General features: G+C 44.6%; 1 protein-coding gene across 1 annotated transcript in view; it reads right to left on the reverse strand.

The window, feature by feature from the left end:
- The window catches only part of ANO2 (anoctamin 2), a 252,858-nt gene that overhangs the window by 159,314 nt on the left and 75,904 nt on the right, over nucleotides 1-17,640 (reverse strand). Inside the window, exons 2-7 of the mRNA XM_055000833.1 lie at nucleotides 17,441-17,539; nucleotides 17,071-17,222; nucleotides 10,076-10,130; nucleotides 7,694-7,745; nucleotides 3,225-3,280; nucleotides 2,200-2,241 (exon numbers count right to left, since the gene is read on the reverse strand). Of these exons, the coding sequence (XP_054856808.1) occupies nucleotides 2,200-2,241; nucleotides 3,225-3,280; nucleotides 7,694-7,745; nucleotides 10,076-10,130; nucleotides 17,071-17,222; nucleotides 17,441-17,539 (456 nt within the window). The remainder of the gene's footprint in view (nucleotides 1-2,199; nucleotides 2,242-3,224; nucleotides 3,281-7,693; nucleotides 7,746-10,075; nucleotides 10,131-17,070; nucleotides 17,223-17,440; nucleotides 17,540-17,640) is intronic.

Raw genomic sequence — 17,640 nt, forward strand, 5'->3', positions numbered from 1 at the left:
AATTTCTTTAAAAATGGGGGGAAATCCCCTCCTCCATAAATTAGTGGTGTCTCCATGTGCATCACAAAAACAAAACTGAATTCGATGGTTGTTGTGGGTTTTCCGGGCTGTATTGTCGTGGTCTTGGCATTGTAGTTCCTGACGTTTCGCCAGCAGCTGTGGCTGGCATCTTCAGAGGTGTAGCACCAAAAGACAGAGATCTCTCAGTGTCACAGTGTGGAAAAGATGTAGGTCATTTGTATCTACTCAGGAGGGGTGGGGTTGAGCTGAGACATCCTGTAAGAGTTTCCCAGGGTGTGGAATGCTAATGGCGGGAGGCTTCACTGTATCCTGAGGAGGTTCTTTTGCATCTGGATTGGTACTTGATGTGCTAATCTTCTCTGCAGGGCTATTGTCGGGGATAGAATGTTTTGTTAGCCTGGTGTTTTTCAGAACTGGAAACCATGCTCTGTTCATTCTTAAGGTTTCTTCTTTCCTGTTGAAGTTTTGCTTATGCTTGTGAATTTCAATGGCTTCCCTGTGCAGTCTGACAAAGTAGTTGGAAGTGTTGTCCAGTATTTTGGTGTCCTGGAATAAGATACTGTGCCCTGTTTGAGTTAGGCTATGTTCAGCCACTGCTGATTTTTCAGGTTGTCCAAGTCTGCAGTGAATTCCTTCCTTGCCAAGATCTCATGAGAACACTTCATGAGATCTCAGTTGCCATTTTGGGTTGTCAAGACAACCCATCACAACAATGAGGCATCTGCTGTTGTGATGGGTTGCTTTGCCAAGATGTGGCTGCAGCAGCAACAAAAATGAAGAGGAGGAGGTGGTGAGTGAGGAGAGGGAAAGTAGAAACAGAGACAGCAGTATGGGGGCGGGGGAAGTGGGGGAGAGAGCAGGAGAGAGCTCTCAAAGATCCAGCAGGGCGAGGAAGCAAGGTGAGCAGGTGATTGTGTAAGCAGGGTGAGAAAAGAGTGAGGGGAGAACTGATGCAGACGGAGGTGGGGAGGGAAGGCAGGGAAGCAGGGGCTGAAGTGGGGGATACGATTTTCCCTCTCCCATGAATCCTCACAGCTGCCCCTCTTGTAAACTCCAAAAGATAAAGCTATTCACTCAAGAAAGTCCACAGAATCAAATATCTTCCTTTACTCCCCTACACCCTTCCGCTTCCTCTGATTCAGTCCTTCTACCCACCCTCTGGTCAGTACCCGCTCCTTCCCACAATTTCACCCACATGGCCCTTTGCCCTAAGCAGGAGCTGACAGGGTTAAAATACACATTACATACAACACAAGTCCATGGGCACCCAACCCAGCTCTCAGTCACATGTTCACCTGGGGACTTACCTTTAAAAACCTCTCTACCGCTCCACACAGCTCCAAATGCTGCAAGGAGGAAGGAGGGCTTTGGTAAAGAGATGGGAAGGGCTCATGGAGCCTGAGGAAGGGGCAATGGGCCCCCTTGAGGCCATTTCTGCTGGCAAAAATGGCACGGAGGGAAGCCTGAAGCTCCTTCCTCCTAGCAGTGCATGGAGCAGGGCAGAGTGACAGGGAGATAGTGAAAGGTGTGAAGAAGAGACTGAGAGGTGGGTCGGGCACCCATGACATCGTGGTTCTTAGTTTGGAGGGGGAAGGTGAAATATGAGTGTGTGATCCCTGGATGCCTATTGGAGACTTCCTTCCCTTTCCCTACTAAGTCAGTCACCTTCCTTCTGTATCTTTGACATAATTCGGATTGAGACAATGTTGAGTGTATTGCCAAAGGTAGGCAGATTATTTCCTCTGTTCCCATTTCCACAAAACTTTTCTCAACCATATTTTTGACGCACTGATTGTTGCCAGATACATCAATGGTTTTGTTCCCTGATAGCTTCATTGACTCCTTTCTACGGTTACAATTCTGCATGCAGTGGCACATCCATTTATCTGGGAAGTATGTGTACCTGGCCTGGGACTGGCAAAGTCTTTCGAGAGCATTCTTGTAAACATCAGTGAATTATATTCAAGACAAATGCATGGAAAAATAATACAAAGTGTACCACAATATAAGCCTTCTCTAGAGGGCAGTTCTGTGCAATACCCTTAGAAATGAATGGGAAACATGCAACTGCAGAGACATTTCAGTCTGGATCGTTTCTAGTATTCACGATGAATTTTCTTTCGCTACATCTCAACAAACACAAATCCAAGAATGAGCTGAAGATATAAAATATTCTACCTTTCTTTCATTCATATCTTCATTTCCACCATCATATTCACCCTGAAAATAGAATGCCAATGGTCAGAAACGTAAGAAGAAAAGGGCAGGATCCCTAGTGAATGGTATAATCATTTTTAATGTTAGAGACACATTATTCAAACATTTCAAGCTAAACTTAGTTGACAAACAGTGCAAGCCTAAACAGTTACTCTAATCTAAGCCCAATGAAATTGATTTAAATGGGCTTAAACTGGAGTAACTCATTTTAAGATGCCCCGAAAATCTGCTTTTCGGTCCACAGCTGTTCTTTGCATGCAGTTCAGAGTAAATTTCATCCTGCCTGGTTACGCTAATCTGATCCATTGGGTAGCTGATCCATTGGGTTCAATCTCCTGGAGGATTTCCATAGTATAAAGAGGGGCAATTTTTGTCAGTTCTCCACCCCTTCCACTGCAGATCCCACCACCACACTTTGCAATGCAATCCTAAACAGAATTAAATCAATGAGCTTAGAAGAGTGTAACTCTGTTTAGGATTGTACTGGAAGTGTTCAAAGACAGGGTTCAACATGATCTGGCATAGATGTTACCAAGGAGTTAATGCTGGAATCCTCTAGAAGACAGATATTTTTTCTCCTTGACACAATTCCCAATGTGCTTCTTCATTACTAGTGTAGTAAAATAAATACTTGACTAGTATTTAATAATGTCTGGCCAATGAAATCCCAGCATGGCGATTTGCACCCCCTTTTCCCACTTCCTTCCCTGGAAAGCATTGTGTCTGATGACCAGGTAATGTGGGCTCAGCACAGAGGGAAGGTTGCTCAAAAATCGATGCACTGAGGAGTGTTCTTCTCACCTGCCCCTTGAAAACCACATTACATCCCCCTATGGAAGGATGCCCAAGAGTCTTAGATGTGGCTGCTTCTATTGTATGAGAGTCAAAACCAGGAGGCAGCTTCTTAACAATATGTCTTCTTGCATCCTTATGCTACAAAGCAACTAGATTCTTATGGAAGTACAATTTCAGCACGATATACCTACATCATGAAGGGGATAGGCGGTTTCATAGACATTTTTTGCTATTAACGAGTTAATACCTAAAAATATAAATAAATAGAAATTATTCATTGCCAATAATTATTGGAAAGCATTATATTTTTATATATACATGTTGTCTATCTGTATCTGTCACTTTTCTACCCTAAAGGGGGCATTCAAAGTATTACAGGAACTTCTGCTTAAGAGTTGGAATGAAATTCCCAGACAATTCAAACATGAACCATTTATGACTTTGCAATTCACAGTGCATTGATTATTATTGATTTTTCAAACTTATACATGCATCTTTTCCCAGGTTTGGAATAGTTAAAACAACCTACAATGGAGCCTAAGACAAGGGTTAACAGCCCAACCACTTCACTTGCCCCAAATCAGGGGAAATAAAAGTCTTGTAGAGCTTCTGAAAAGGTAAAGAGAGGTTCTCCAAAGACCCCATATACCCTACTGGCTCCTTGCTGCACTAAGGACTTAGGTGCACCCCATTTTCCAATTTCTCCCATGCCTTGGCTACTACTATTGCTATGTTCAAGACATAAGAGAATGAAGGTTAGGTTTCCAAAGAAACCCACCCCATCTACTTTGTAACTAGAGGGGTGGCACAGGGCTTAGTGGAAGCATTTAAACCCGATCATACACCTGATAAAATCATTGGTAGCACAACTGAGAACAAGTTCTACATTTTGGAACTACTAGACTCGAAAGCTATTTTCCACTTACTGGACTTATGCCAACCCTAATCTGAGCCCAGCGAGGAGGTAGATCACCCAGTGCTAAAGCTCTGGCTTCTGAGATTTCATCAGATAGTGCCGACATATATTTGAGTACTTCTCTATAACTATAAAGGCTAGAAATTTGTTTTAAAAATAATGAAAGCTGAGATTATAAGGAAGCTGGATAGACACTGGCCTAGAACAGGGACTGCTGCTTCTGGAGGCTTACAGAACTATATAGCTGGGTAACTTTAGCACATTGATGACACCCAGCCACAACATGATACATGATCACATTTAAAGACCTCAGATATTTAAGAGCGTGGCCAACAGCACAGAACCACATGGAAGACTACAACATAAATCACGAACTGTTGGATTCAGTCCTCCAACTGTAACCCTCTGAACATGGTATGAAAGAGAAGACTTAAACCTTCCTTTAATCACCCACCCAACTTCTAGGCACTTCTGTAAAGCTGAATGCTCAACTGTGTCAAAGGCTGCTGAGAGAGCCAACAGAATTAATCATGCAAATGGGAAATTTTCACCAAACCAACTAAAGCCATCGGGGTCTGAAGCCATATGAAACAGAGCAAGGGCGGAAAGCCCTAGAGATGCTCTGCCACAACTCTCAATTTTTTTCTCTAAGAAAGAGAGATTTGAGACAACTTGTTTATCAAGAAAGGACTTCTTTAATACTTCTCATTTATTAACTTCATTTATACCCCACTTTTCTTCATAGCAGTGACTCGAATTGGCTTACAACATTCTTCCCTTCTCCATTTTATCCTCAAAACGATCTTGAGAAGTAGGTTAGGTTGAGTGTGTGTGACTGGCCTAAGGCCACCCTGCAAGTTTCCATGGAAGAGGGATTCTAGCCTGGGTCTCCCAGAGTCTGACACTCTAACCACTATGCTGGCTCATAACGGATAGGGTTCCCAGGAGCCCACCAGTGGCGGGCAAACTCCTGAGGATTTGCCCCCTCATCCGCCAATTGGCCAGCAATCAGCGGGAGGGGGCAAGCTCCCGGAGCTTTTCTGCCACTGACAGGCACCTCAGGAGCACGTGCTGTGCTCACACTCTCAACCGGTGTGATGATGTCACTTCCAGTAGTGATGTCATTGCGCCACCTGTGGGAGCCTTCCCACGTTTCATTTGGGGCTGATTTAGGCCACAAATGGGCCAAATTGGCCCCATGCTGAGTATGGTAGTGCTTGCATGGCCAGCATAGTGACATCACTACCAGAAGTGATGCCATCACACTGGCTGTGGGGTGCACGCACGCAAAGAAGACCTCGTGTTCAGCACAAGGTAAGTGCCAGGTACACCAACCTCCCGAGGGGGGGGGGGTGAGGGGTACCTGACAACCCTAATACTGGACAACATACCTTGCAAAGTCCCTGTCGAGTAGAAATGCGCAGGAAATCTTCATTAGTTGCTCAGTCACCTAGCCCTTGTAGGATTTTACCAGCTAGGACAGGCAAGGTCTAAGCCACCTTAGGTGGCCATCATGATACCCAGGGCCCTGTTCAGAGGGCGGAAAGGACATTGAGGAGCAACCCCATCTGTGACCTCAAGGAGTCTACCAATCCAGTCCCTTTCCAAGCCTTTGAAAGTCTTGCTGTTTAGATCTTTCAAATCCTTCCATAGCATCCTGGAATCCAAGAAGATACCTTTCTTTACCCCATTCAACACCTTCTTTTCTAGTTTTCCCCTTTTCTCATCTTTCACATTCCTTCCTTCCTATTTCTGCCTCTCCTCTCCCTAGTCTCCACATCCTTCACCTCTACCACAAGCCACTTTTCAAACCATCTTTGAGGTGTGCTGAAATCAACAGCAGGAAGGGGAAGTTCTGGTGGAGGCAACAGGATGGGGTGGGGGAGCCAAGCTCCAGCTGCCTGCTGCAAAAACAAAAGTGATAAAGTACCCCCACCCCTGGAAGCCATTCTGTGGTGGCAACTACTGCCCTTCTCAAAATTCCAAAAGTGCCCAAAGGTTAGACTATTTTGGACACCGTTGTCCTAGTCTATGACCACTGTTTCTTCAGCTCTGCCATCTCCATCATCTTGTCCTCAGCTCTTTTCAAAGATTGCTCCTTCTCCCTTTTTAGCCCTCTGGGCCTAGAATTGGTTCCCAGGAAGCTTACATGGTACTACTTCTTTCTGTTCTTACAAACGAAACCCTTACAAACCACAACCCTTTGGCTTACACCCCTCTGACTTATCCAGTGTAAATAAATCTCAAGTATTTTGACCTCAGCTTACTTGCATTCATCTCTTGTTAGCTTTACTTCACATTATTACGTTCCTTCTGTCACCCCTACTAGGGTTGCCAGTCCCCTGCTGGGGCGGGGGATCCCGTGTTCCCACCCTCCACTCCTTGTCCTCGCTTACCTGGCCTGTGGGGGGTGGGGACACGCCTCCCAGGGTATGCTCCCAGGTGGCATGGCGTGCTCCACAGCAGCCCAATTTAGGGCCAAATAAGGCTGGATTTGGGCTGAATTGTGCCGGATTCATGCCAAATTGGACCTGAATTGGGCTGCTGCGGAGCGCAGCAATGCTCCCGTGCTCTGCAGCAGCCCAATTCAGGTGGAATCAGGCTGCTGGAGAATGCAGGAGCATGCGAGGGCCCGGTGCACCACCCCAGTAGTGCTCCCGCACTCCACAGCGGCAGGAGCACTCCCAGGGACAGCACATGGCCTGCACAATGACAGCACTTCCCAGAAGTGATGTCACTGCACATGCCGGGAGCGCGTGTGCGTGGAAGCAGTGGGGAGGTAAGTGCCAGGTCTCCCACCTTCTGCCAGGATGGTAGGGAGACCTGGCAACTGTAACCCCCACCTAAATTCAGATTACATGCTCTTAAGGTTGCCTAGCTCCAAGTTGCACCAGAATTACAACTGATCTGCAGCCTACAGGCATCAGTTTCCCTGGAGCAAATGGTTTTTTTGGAGGCTGAACTCTGTGGCATCACATCATGCTCAGTCCCCCCCCCCCCAACTCCATCCATCCCAGGCTGCCTCTAAATCTCCAGGAATTTTCCAACCTGGAGTTGGCAACCCTACATGCTCCTCAGAGCAAGGCCTCCTCCTTTTCTTTACTATGTTAAGGATCATGTGCACAGGTAAGAGCCATACTCAAAGATCCATAAATTTGCTCAAGTCATAACCCTTGCCTGGGCAAGCAATCCTCCCCACTCGGACAAGCAAAATAAGCCCACCCCTTCTCCCAAGCTCCGAGTTAGGGAAAAGGGTGTGAAGTTGCCCATGAAAAGCAACATGAATGAGCCCCCTTCACCCTCCTCCTTGAGTATGGAGCTGAGAAGGAAGAAGAGGGATCAATCCTGACCTTGTGCTTTGGTGCCCAGGTCACCTCCAAACACCACCCTCAGAAGTGCAATTCCATCTCTCCCCTGAGTCAGGAGAGGGGTCAAGTTCACGCCAATCAGAAATTTCAGCAAGCTGTCAAGACTAGCCAAAACGGGCGGCCCCCTGGCCACATCCCCGAGCAAACGAGATACCCCTGCTCGTATCACAGCAGCCCTGCAAAGCACATCACGCAGTTCTAACTACTGGTTATCCAGATGTTTTTTATTGGTCCCAGACTATTTGGACAGAGCAGGATGCACTGTGAATGCCATTTTATATGCTTGCCAGATGCATAATTTAAATTAATTGTTCAAACATATTCTCAAAAAAGGGGCTTCAAACATAACATATTTTGAAAACGTGTAAACTCTTACCCATACTGTTTTTGGCTTTTGTACTATATGTACGCTTCAAAATTTCATGTACCTATATCAAAAAAGAAAGCAATATTTTAAAAACTTATCTATACGGATTAGAAATTCTAGCAAAATTCAGAAACCGATATCTACATAAAGAAGATAACTATATATTTTTTTACTATAAAGAGATTTGTTTATGCAGTATTTCATTCCTGATCTCCCCATATATACACATTTCCCTGGAAATACTAGGGTTGCTTCTAAAAGGAGACAATTCTCCAACTAGCTCTCATTGTAGCTCCTAAGACTAACCAACTTTATTGTAGCAAAAGCTTTCGAGAACCACAGCTCTCTTCATCAGATGCAACTTTATTGTAGCATAAGCTTTCAAGAACCACAGCTCTCTTCATCAGATGTATCGTCAGCTTATGCTACAATAAAATTGGTTAGTCTTACAGGTGCTACTGGACTCTACTATTTTGCAACTACAGACTAAAATGGCTAACTCCTCTGGATTGTAGCTCTTATCGCTGCAACAGAGCATTCACACGGAAGTTTTCTCCTTACTTTTCTTGCCTCAGCCCTCTGAGACTGTTGGTTTCCCCCCTGTCACTAGAGGGTTTTTTCAGCCTTATAATTTTTAGTCAGTGATAACTATAATGCTATAGCAATATACCTGTACTTGCAACAATGCCAGTTGTGTGAAAAAATACAACGGGCTCTAGAAAACTGATTTTGGGGGTCCCCTCCCGGCGGCAACCAGGCGCTTCACAGCAGCCTGGAGGCTCGTGTGAGAAGGCGCTGAGAGGAGGGGCAAGGAAGAGTGCTTAGGCTGTCAATTCAGTGGGCCCCCTTCTGGCGGCTAGCGGGCGCCTTGCAGCAGCCTCGAGGCCAGAGTCATCGGCAAGTGAGTCATTGCCAATACAACTTGCCTTTTATATAGTAGGATAATAATAATCTAATACAACAATGTACTAGTTCCCATCTTCCATTTTAAAAATGTCTCTTTTGGTTGCAGAATGATAAGGAGAAATGGACAGCTAGTACCTTTTCCTTTATAATTTCACCAGGAAAAGGGCTAGTGACTTGCTTTTTAAAATAAAGCTGTGAACTAGTACACTGAAGAAATAGATTTATCTAAACCTATAGGAGTATACTTCTTACTGAGTATTTTAAAGCCCCCAAAATCCCTTGGGTGGAGGGGAGAGTATAGCCACTGTAGAGGTTGAGCTAGAGAAAATGGCACCAGTGTGGGTGGAACCCCCTCATGCTGCAGCTCAAAGTGTGCCAAAGTGCTCCTATAGGGCAAGAGTTGCCCAGGAACAGCATTGGAGAGAGTCAGAAGTCTGCTGAGAGCTGGGAGGGGGTCAGCAAAAATCACCCTTTTAGTTAGCAGACATTTCCTCTGGTTCCATTCCAAAGCATAAAACAGAATCCTGCCATGCATTTCAGTAATCAATTTAATCCAATACATGAATTAAAAGCAAAGAAGTCCTGATACAATTCACTCAGAGTAATCACTGAAGCTGCTTCCCCCCCACCATGTAAAAGATGATGAAAACAATATTTAACCTATGACTCATTCCATTGCTGTAAATTACCAAGACAAATAAAGAGTAAGCCACCAAGCAAAGGCAGTCTCTTTTGCACTGCAAACACAAATATCACCCAAGAATCCCACTCTCTACTCAGTATAATCTGCTCGTAACTCCCTCCCATTACACCTGTCATGACAGCCTTTTTCTCTTCCTATTGTCTTTCTCTTCCTTCACATCTCAACCTTACTGTGACTTCTCCTATTAAACCAGTGATCCCCAACATGGCACCCATGGGCACCACGGTGCCCTCCACTGTGTTTCCTAGCTGTCACTTGCTTCTTCTCCAAAAATCCCTTGCTTCCCCACAGCAAACAGCCAGTCCTCACAATCTTTTACCTCATTGGAGCAGAAAGTGGTTCAAAAGGCTCCAGCAGGTATCACCCTTTGGCCCGTTCAGAAATAGCTATCTCCACCTCAGACAACCTGGAACCTCCCACCATTCTGTAATTGTCCCTCCCCCCCGTGGCAACCATTTTGTGAGGGGTCCCACATCCCTTGAGAACCATTTTGTGGTGACACCTGCTAGCCTTTCTCAATATTCCAGAAGCACCCATAGGATCTGCAGGGTTGACGGTCCCTGCATTAAAGCTTCGAATTAACTCCTTGGCCGTCTCTCCTAAGCAAAACTAAGTCTGGATACATGTCACTTCTGCACCCGTCCATCCTTCTACCATTGTCCCCCTTTCCTCTCTCTCCTCCTCCTCCTCTTTTTTCTACCCCAAAATTTCATCTGGAAACATAGTGGGGCACAGACCTTGAGCCTTATGTTATCCGAAACGGCCAGTCCCCCAGAACTTACTATTCGACTGCGCGTAGCGTTGTCAAAAAATGTATCTTTGTCCTGAATGTTATACCTGAAGAAACATTGAGAAATTGGATCGGTTATACTGTCCTCATATTTCTCCTCCCATTTTATCCTGAAAAAACTCCAGTGAGGTAGGTCAGGTGGAGTGAGAATGACTGGCCCAAGGTCATCCAACAATTCTCCTGGCAGATTTAAACACGGGTCTCCAATGATCCCATGTACTAGTCTGACTCTAGCTACTACACCAAAGTGGCTCTGTGGGATTAAAACAATCATATTTCAATTCTGGTTTGGAATCCACCCAAAAAAAGCCACAGAGAACCCCTTCTTACGCTATCCCCAAAGTGAAGGCAGGTACAAAATCAGTTGTCTAAATAAAACGGTGATAAAAGAATGGAAGTATTTTGCTAAACAAAACTGCTAACTCGCATGATTTTGACAGCCTTCACTGAGAGATTTCTAGAAGCAAAGAGTTAAGAAGGAATCACAGCTTCTCCCCAAACACATACACATTGTCTTTCCTCCTTCCATGATCTTTAAACTTGGAGGAGCTTGAGACTTCTGAAAAGCTGGGATATTTATCTGGATTTTCAACACAAAACCCCATCCAAAAGTCTGAAGGAAGGTTAATGAAATTTAGAAACAGGTATTTAAAATATAACAACAACATTCGGTTTATATACCGCCCTTCAGGACAACTTAATGTCCACTCAGAGCGGTTTACAAAGTATGCTATTATTATCCTCACAACAAAACACCCTGTGAGGTGGGTGGGGCTGAGAGAGCTCCAGAGATCCGTGACTAGCCCAAGGTCACCCAGCTAGCTTCAAGCGGAGGAGTGGGGAATCAAACCCGGCTCTCCAGATTAAAGTCCCACGCTCTTAACCACTACACCAAACTGGGTCTCATGTTTATTAGAATATCAATAGAAGTATCATTCAAACCCCTCTTGCTTCTTAGTCACACATGCTTTACAGGAAGCTGCCTTACACTGAATCAGACTGTCAGACCATCATGTTGCACATGGGCAAAATCAACAGCAGCCCGTAAACGGGCTTTCTCTGTGGTGGCTCCTACCCTGTGGAACGGCCTGCCTGAGGAGATCAGGAGAGCCCCCACCCTCCTGGCTTTCCACAAACAATGCAAAACCCAATTATTCAAAAAGGCTTTTTACTCAGATAGGAGGGCTGGATTGTAGGGAGGGCATCTCAAAGGCTTCACTAACAAACTTCACCACTATGTTGCCTTACATATTATCTGTTGCTTTAAATATGTGCTGTTCTATAGTACCTGTGCTTCATGTTGTCTAATGAAAGTCCTAGAATTCATTATGTTCTGTTTCAGCAGTCAGTTCTGTATTGGATTCTTGCTAATGCTATGTATTTGTAAACTTTATTTACCCACCCTATGGCATTGTTTATGGAAATGTCCTTGACACTGTATGGAAATGTCCCTGATACTGATTGTACTAATCTCACACTATGTAATCCGCCTTGAATCTCAGTGAGAAAGGCGGACTATAAATGACCTAAAATAAATGTCAATGCTGCCTGCTCGGATGGGCCGCAGCTCTCCAGGGTCTCAGGCAGAGATCTTTCCTATCACCTACAGCCTGATCCTGTTAATCAGAGATGCTGGGGACTGAAGCTGGGACCTTCTGCATGCCAAATAGATGCTATACCACTTCCCTCCTGATGCTTTTCTGGAACACACTCAGGCACAGAATGTACTCAGAATGGGAGCAACCCAGAGGATGCTAAACTTCAGGTGCTCCCCAGTCCCAATATGCTCTGGGAGTCCACCAGAAGTAAGGAGCAACACCAGCTATGGGAGCAAGGTCTCAACTGGGCTTCAGGCTTGGAAAGGGAGGCATGTGTGGTTGTGGGGGGTGGGGGGAGAATCTCTTTCCCTTCTCATTTCATTCCTGTCTCCCAAGGGGCACGACTGATGGGCCATTTCCTTTATTTCCACGGCTCCACACCTTGAAATGCAGGGGTGAGGGCAAGCTAAAGGAAGCCCCTTTCTCTTTGCGCTGCCACCTCCCTATTGCATTATTTCTAGGTTCTCTCCCCATGAGGTTTCTTTCTTTCTCACATGAGACCATGCAAAGCGGTCTAAATGAGCCTGAAACTGCCTTCCCAGGTCTCAGGTCAGAAGAGGCTGAGTTTATTCCCACTGAAGGTGGCAAAGCATAATGAAGTGGGTGTGATGTGGTGACAGAGCAGGCTGCCTCACTTCAGACCACAGGAGAGGGAATCACATATATACAAATATTCTTTTATGGGGAGAAAAACAACACAGCAGGGAACAGACTCCGCTACAATCCTTCTCCCTCATGTGAGGTTTTAAAAAAAAAAAAAAACATATGGGAGTATTTAAAACTGACATTCACCACCCGCTACAGTGGGGAATGGCAGAATCCCCTACACTGGTCTGTCTTTTAACCTCTTGTTCTCTTGCCTGTTTGAAGCAGGCCAACAAATGAACTCAGAGCCTGTCAAGAAAAAGGCAAGTGATCTGAGCCCACACCCTGTTTCCATCGGCACCCATTTGCAACACCTGCGAGCTGAAGCCGGGAAAGGCAGAGCACAGAACGGAGGGCAATTATAGATGGCATGTGGTCCCAGGGACCCTTAAGTGGATTTTATTTATTTAATTAATTAAAATTAAAATATTTAAAATGAAATATTTTAAATATTAAAATTAAAAATATTTATACCCTGCCTTTCCCATAGTTCAAGGCAGCTTACAAATTCAAATAAAATAAAAAAAAAATCCTACATAATCCGCCCAAGAAATAATCAGCTGCAGTTCATGCCCCATTAAAAGTCTTAGCCCTGCTTTTAATACCACTAGAGAATGCGCCCACTCATCTCCTCAAGAGCCCAGTTCACAGGGTGGGAGCTATGATACTTTCACACATGTCGGATAATGTACTTTCAATGCAGCTTAGCAATTTTTTGCAAGTGGACTTTCCTGTTTCACACTAATAAAGTGTGAAACTGTTTCACACACATTACAAATGTACATTATCCAATGCGTGTAGAAGCAGCCACAGTGGAATAATAACTAGCAGGGCTCAGGGCTGCAACTGATTTACTTGTCTCACCCCTCATGTGCCATAAATTACCCTATCTCCCTATATTTCCAGGCACTGGAACATGTCACATCCTAGGGTGACCCAAAACCAAGACTTAGAATGGGGCTGCACAAAGGAGAAAGCTAGGTGACTGAGGTTATCAGCAGCCCCCACCCAAGCAATGCCCCTCTTTACTTTTTCCTGTATTAACAAATCTTTATCATTCTCTCCAACAGGGGAAAAAGTATAAGGCTGTTCTTGGGCACATTGTCCCAACAAGGTCAAATCTTGCTTATTCGGCCATGATACTGAGTGGCCCAGCATGCATTGACACTGGAGGCTGCATTTAGAGAAATGCACCTTCCACTGCTCTCTCAAGACCCCTGCAATATAAAACCCACGGCAACTACAGGGGGATTTTGCTAATACATACTTAAAGGCAAAGCTCTAGGAGTCATTGACTAAAAGAATGCTATCGGATTTCACCTCTCTTCAAGGCAAATGTTTACGACTGGCGAAGCAGATGTTTACTTTCATACATTCATTCTGCCATGGTTATGTAATGGCAATAGAATTTCATAAATCACTATTCCCCCAGTTCAGCCATCATTTGGTGAAAACTGACTTTGCCATTTCACTCCATCTAGTTGTCCTGACATGCAATTCAGCATTAATGAAAACTGTCAGAAAGAGAAACACACCATCTGCCCAAGGACTCCATTTACGATAAAAAGCTTATTCATCAGGCAGCAGAGCAGGGACCCACCCATTAATGAGGCAGTCAGAAGAAATATTAAGCATTATCTGGAACTGCCAAATATTGTTTTGGGCAGAAAACCAGGCAGTAAGAATTCTCTGATTGCCTGTTGATGGCCACATGTTAATTGCTTCCATAAATCTAACGATGGAGGAATAATAAAACGAGATCTGTTAGCTACGTACTGTGGACACAATCCACCCATTCATCCAATTGTGAAAGCCCTGGTCTAGCTTGTTCAGCAGAGAACATTGGGGAGCAGGTGGGTCATCCAGTGGAGGCATGTAGGTGCTGGAACTTTGGGCCAAACTGCATTCAACATGCCCCAAACAGCCAGCACCCACCCAGTTTCACCTGCTTCTGCCTCTCTCGCTTGCCTTGTGTTGTGAGGTTCCATGTTCCCCTCACCCCATGGCTGATAATCAGGAATAAGGGAGGGGAAGTGTAAAACACATTGATACCATGATGCAGTGTAAAAAGTTGGGTATGATATCAGGGCAGGGGGAAAGGAGAACTAGATACAGTTATGGTCTCGTTGAATTTGGTCCTCAAAGTCATATTAAATATGATGTTTTAATTTTGACTTTAACAAAAACCAGGGGGAGCTGCTAATTTGACTGGGGAAACAATAATGTGTGTGTGGGGGGGGGGTGGCAGGTGTGTGGTCAACACTTCCCCCATGCTGTTTTCCTGATCTTAATCACTCCTATTAAGTTAATTTTCACCCTGCCTAGAAAAATGCACAGGCACTTCTATGTTTCCCACTTCATGGCTAACAGAAGCTTTAACGGAGCATTTCAATTAGGAAAATAGCACCGGGAAAGAGTTATAAGCACCTCCCCAGTATTCCTTCCCTGATCGAATTGGCAGCCTCCATAAAACTCAAGGAGCTGTCCAGCATAGCTACTGGAGCTGTCCGCTCCCAGGCTCTGGAAACTGGAGCTGGGGAACTTGTTGGACAGTAAGAAATTTGTGCCACTGCCAGCCAGATCTGATGCCTGTCTATAAGAGATCCCCCTAACCCCTAAGCATTCTGTGATCAAGCTACTCCAAATATTCTAGGCCTTGCCTTCACTAGAGTCTCCACATATGGCTGGATGTCACCTTGACCTGATCCTCTATCATCACTTGCATTAAGAATGAAATATGTGATTCATATAAAAGAGCAAGGGGCAATATTAGTATCCACATGCCACCCCTTTGAACAAGTAAGTTATGGCAAAAAACAGTGTGTGTGTGTGGGGGGGGGGGAACTAATGGAACTGAAATCAAGAGGCAACCTAGAAGCAGATTTCTAGTCTTCAATTTCATTCACAGTGAGTCTGATTTTTTGTAGTGGAACTCCTTGAGTGTGCTTTGGGCTTATGGCCCTGGCACAACCTAGTGTTGTGTTTGCACATTTGCTGAATTCATGTAGACTTGTAATCCCAGCCCAACCCATATCAGACCCTTTCTGTGACCTAATGACCATTACTAGAATACTTCTCAGTAGAAAAATGTATGCGATGACGTAGCTATTTGGCCTGCGTGCATCTACTTGTGATATTGCTCCTGTGAGGGCCCCAACATTTTGTAATAAAGTAATTATTCTTGGGAGCAACTCATCCAAACCTATAGCTAAATATCGACTGAGTCTCAATTTTAAACCTCACAGGGTCACACCAATTCCTGATTTCTTGTGAACTTAATATTAATCAGTATCTTTCCTGAACTTAAAATCAGTATATCTCATTCAGCTCCACCATTCTTCACAACTCCCTTAAGTCTGTCTGGACCTGGCTCACTCTGTTCACATCAACTGAAGCAACTCAGAGCCAAGCTACAAGTGACGCCTGACACAGGTTGGACACTTGTCAGCTTCCCTCAAGTTTTGATGGGAAATGTAGGCATCCTGGTCTTGCAGCTGTAATGGAGAGCCAAGCTGTAAAACCAGGACGCCTACATTTCCCATCAAAACTTGAGGGAAGCTGACAAGTGTCCAACCTGTGTCAGGCGTCACTTGTAGCTTGGCTTTCAGTGTTCAGGAAGAAAAGCACACATAATATTCCTCTTGTAACTTTATCTCTTTAGGATACAAACAGGGAAATCACAAATCTGAAGGTTCCTGCATTATTAAAAAAATTGTACTTGGAAACTATCAATTCAGAGAAAGAGATTTTGGCCTGACGGTCTCCTTGGTGTGTTGTTAATTTCATGCACAGGAAACTTTTGGTGTATGGGAGATAAAAAGGGTACCAACCAGCCATCAAGCTGGATAGAATGTGAGAAGGGACGGGCTTTCTAAAAGCATCTTGTTCTAAGAATGTAAAAGGATCCCTGCTGGATCAGACCAGTGGTACATGTACTCCAGCATCCTGCTTTGCACAGTGGCCAGCCAAGTTGCCCTGGAGAGCCAACAAACAAGACACAAACCAAGGCCTTCTAATATTGCCCCCTCGCAACAAATGGTCTTCAGAGGTTTACAGCCAGTTCTGTGTCTGAGAAATAAGTTGCTAAGTCTAAGGCTGGAGCCAGGCCAGAGTCTGTGGTTTTATAGGAAATAAGAGGCCACAGATCAGTGGTTGAGCACGTGCTTTGCATGCAGAAGGGCATGCAGATCTAGAGGAGACTTTCTAGAACTCTTGACAGAATAAGAAAATATTGGACTCCTCTGGATCTACTCACTATAAGGCAGCTTCATGCGAGTACCATAGCTCAACAACAAAATGCATGCTTTGAACACAGCAGGCCGCAGATTCAACCTCCGCATCTCCAGCAGAACCTTGGGAAAAACCTTTCACAGCCTGAAATACTGGAGAGCCAGTTGAAGTAGATAATACTGGTCTAGATGCCTGACTCAGTCTAGGGCAATTTCATACATTCAGCAAAAGAAGCAGAACCCTCTTTTGGGTTCTTGGGCCGACCCCTTTCCGTATGCATACAGTGGTTACTGAAATGCAGTAGGAAAGAGCCCTCCAGCACTGGAGTTTCCCAGATACCTCTGTCATCATATGCATGAGCATTCAACCAGGCAATTCTCTCATCTTTGTTCTGCAATAGTACAGTTCCACACGAAGTGTAAAGAAAGGGAACCTGCAGGGCTCGGCGCAATCATTTCTCACTGGGTTATATACTTCATTGAATCACACTGTGCTGATTTTGTAAAGTACTCACAAATAGATTTTTTCTCTAGAAAAGGGGTAAGACAAATGCTTCATCTTGGTGGTGTTTTGCTGTGGCACTTTGGGCTGCAACGGTTCTGTAAATCTGTGCCATATTTCAGACAGTTTCTTGGCAATTCCCCCTTCCTCTTTTATTTCGTATGTCTGAAGAAGCAAAAGAGTATGAATTAACATGTGACTTTCAAAATATTATTCTGGAAGCATCTAGCAAGTTTCCATAATCAATGGTCCCTAGAAATGTTCCAGCGAGCAGAGGGAACTACTATTCCAGAGTAGAATTACTGCTCCATTTCTAGGCTGGCTTAAGTAAAATATGTTCCGTTTTAAAGAGAAGTAGGCGAAGAGAAGAACTAGGTACTTACCTTTTTTGTAGGCATCTTTATTTTAAGAAGCTCTGCCTCTCGGCTCAGTATATTCCATGGCGCATGTATTCGGACAAAGCTGAGTCCCTGGCTCTTATTCTGAGAAATTAAAGAAGGGCGGAAATGGAAAGTCGTCAGCTGCATTTCCACTGAAGGCATTCAGTTGAAAGATTAAAAAATACACAAATTGCAGAAACTAA

Source organism: Eublepharis macularius, chromosome 16, assembly GCF_028583425.1.
Source record: "Eublepharis macularius isolate TG4126 chromosome 16, MPM_Emac_v1.0, whole genome shotgun sequence".
In the NCBI taxonomy this organism is placed as follows: domain Eukaryota; kingdom Metazoa; phylum Chordata; class Lepidosauria; order Squamata; family Eublepharidae; genus Eublepharis; species Eublepharis macularius.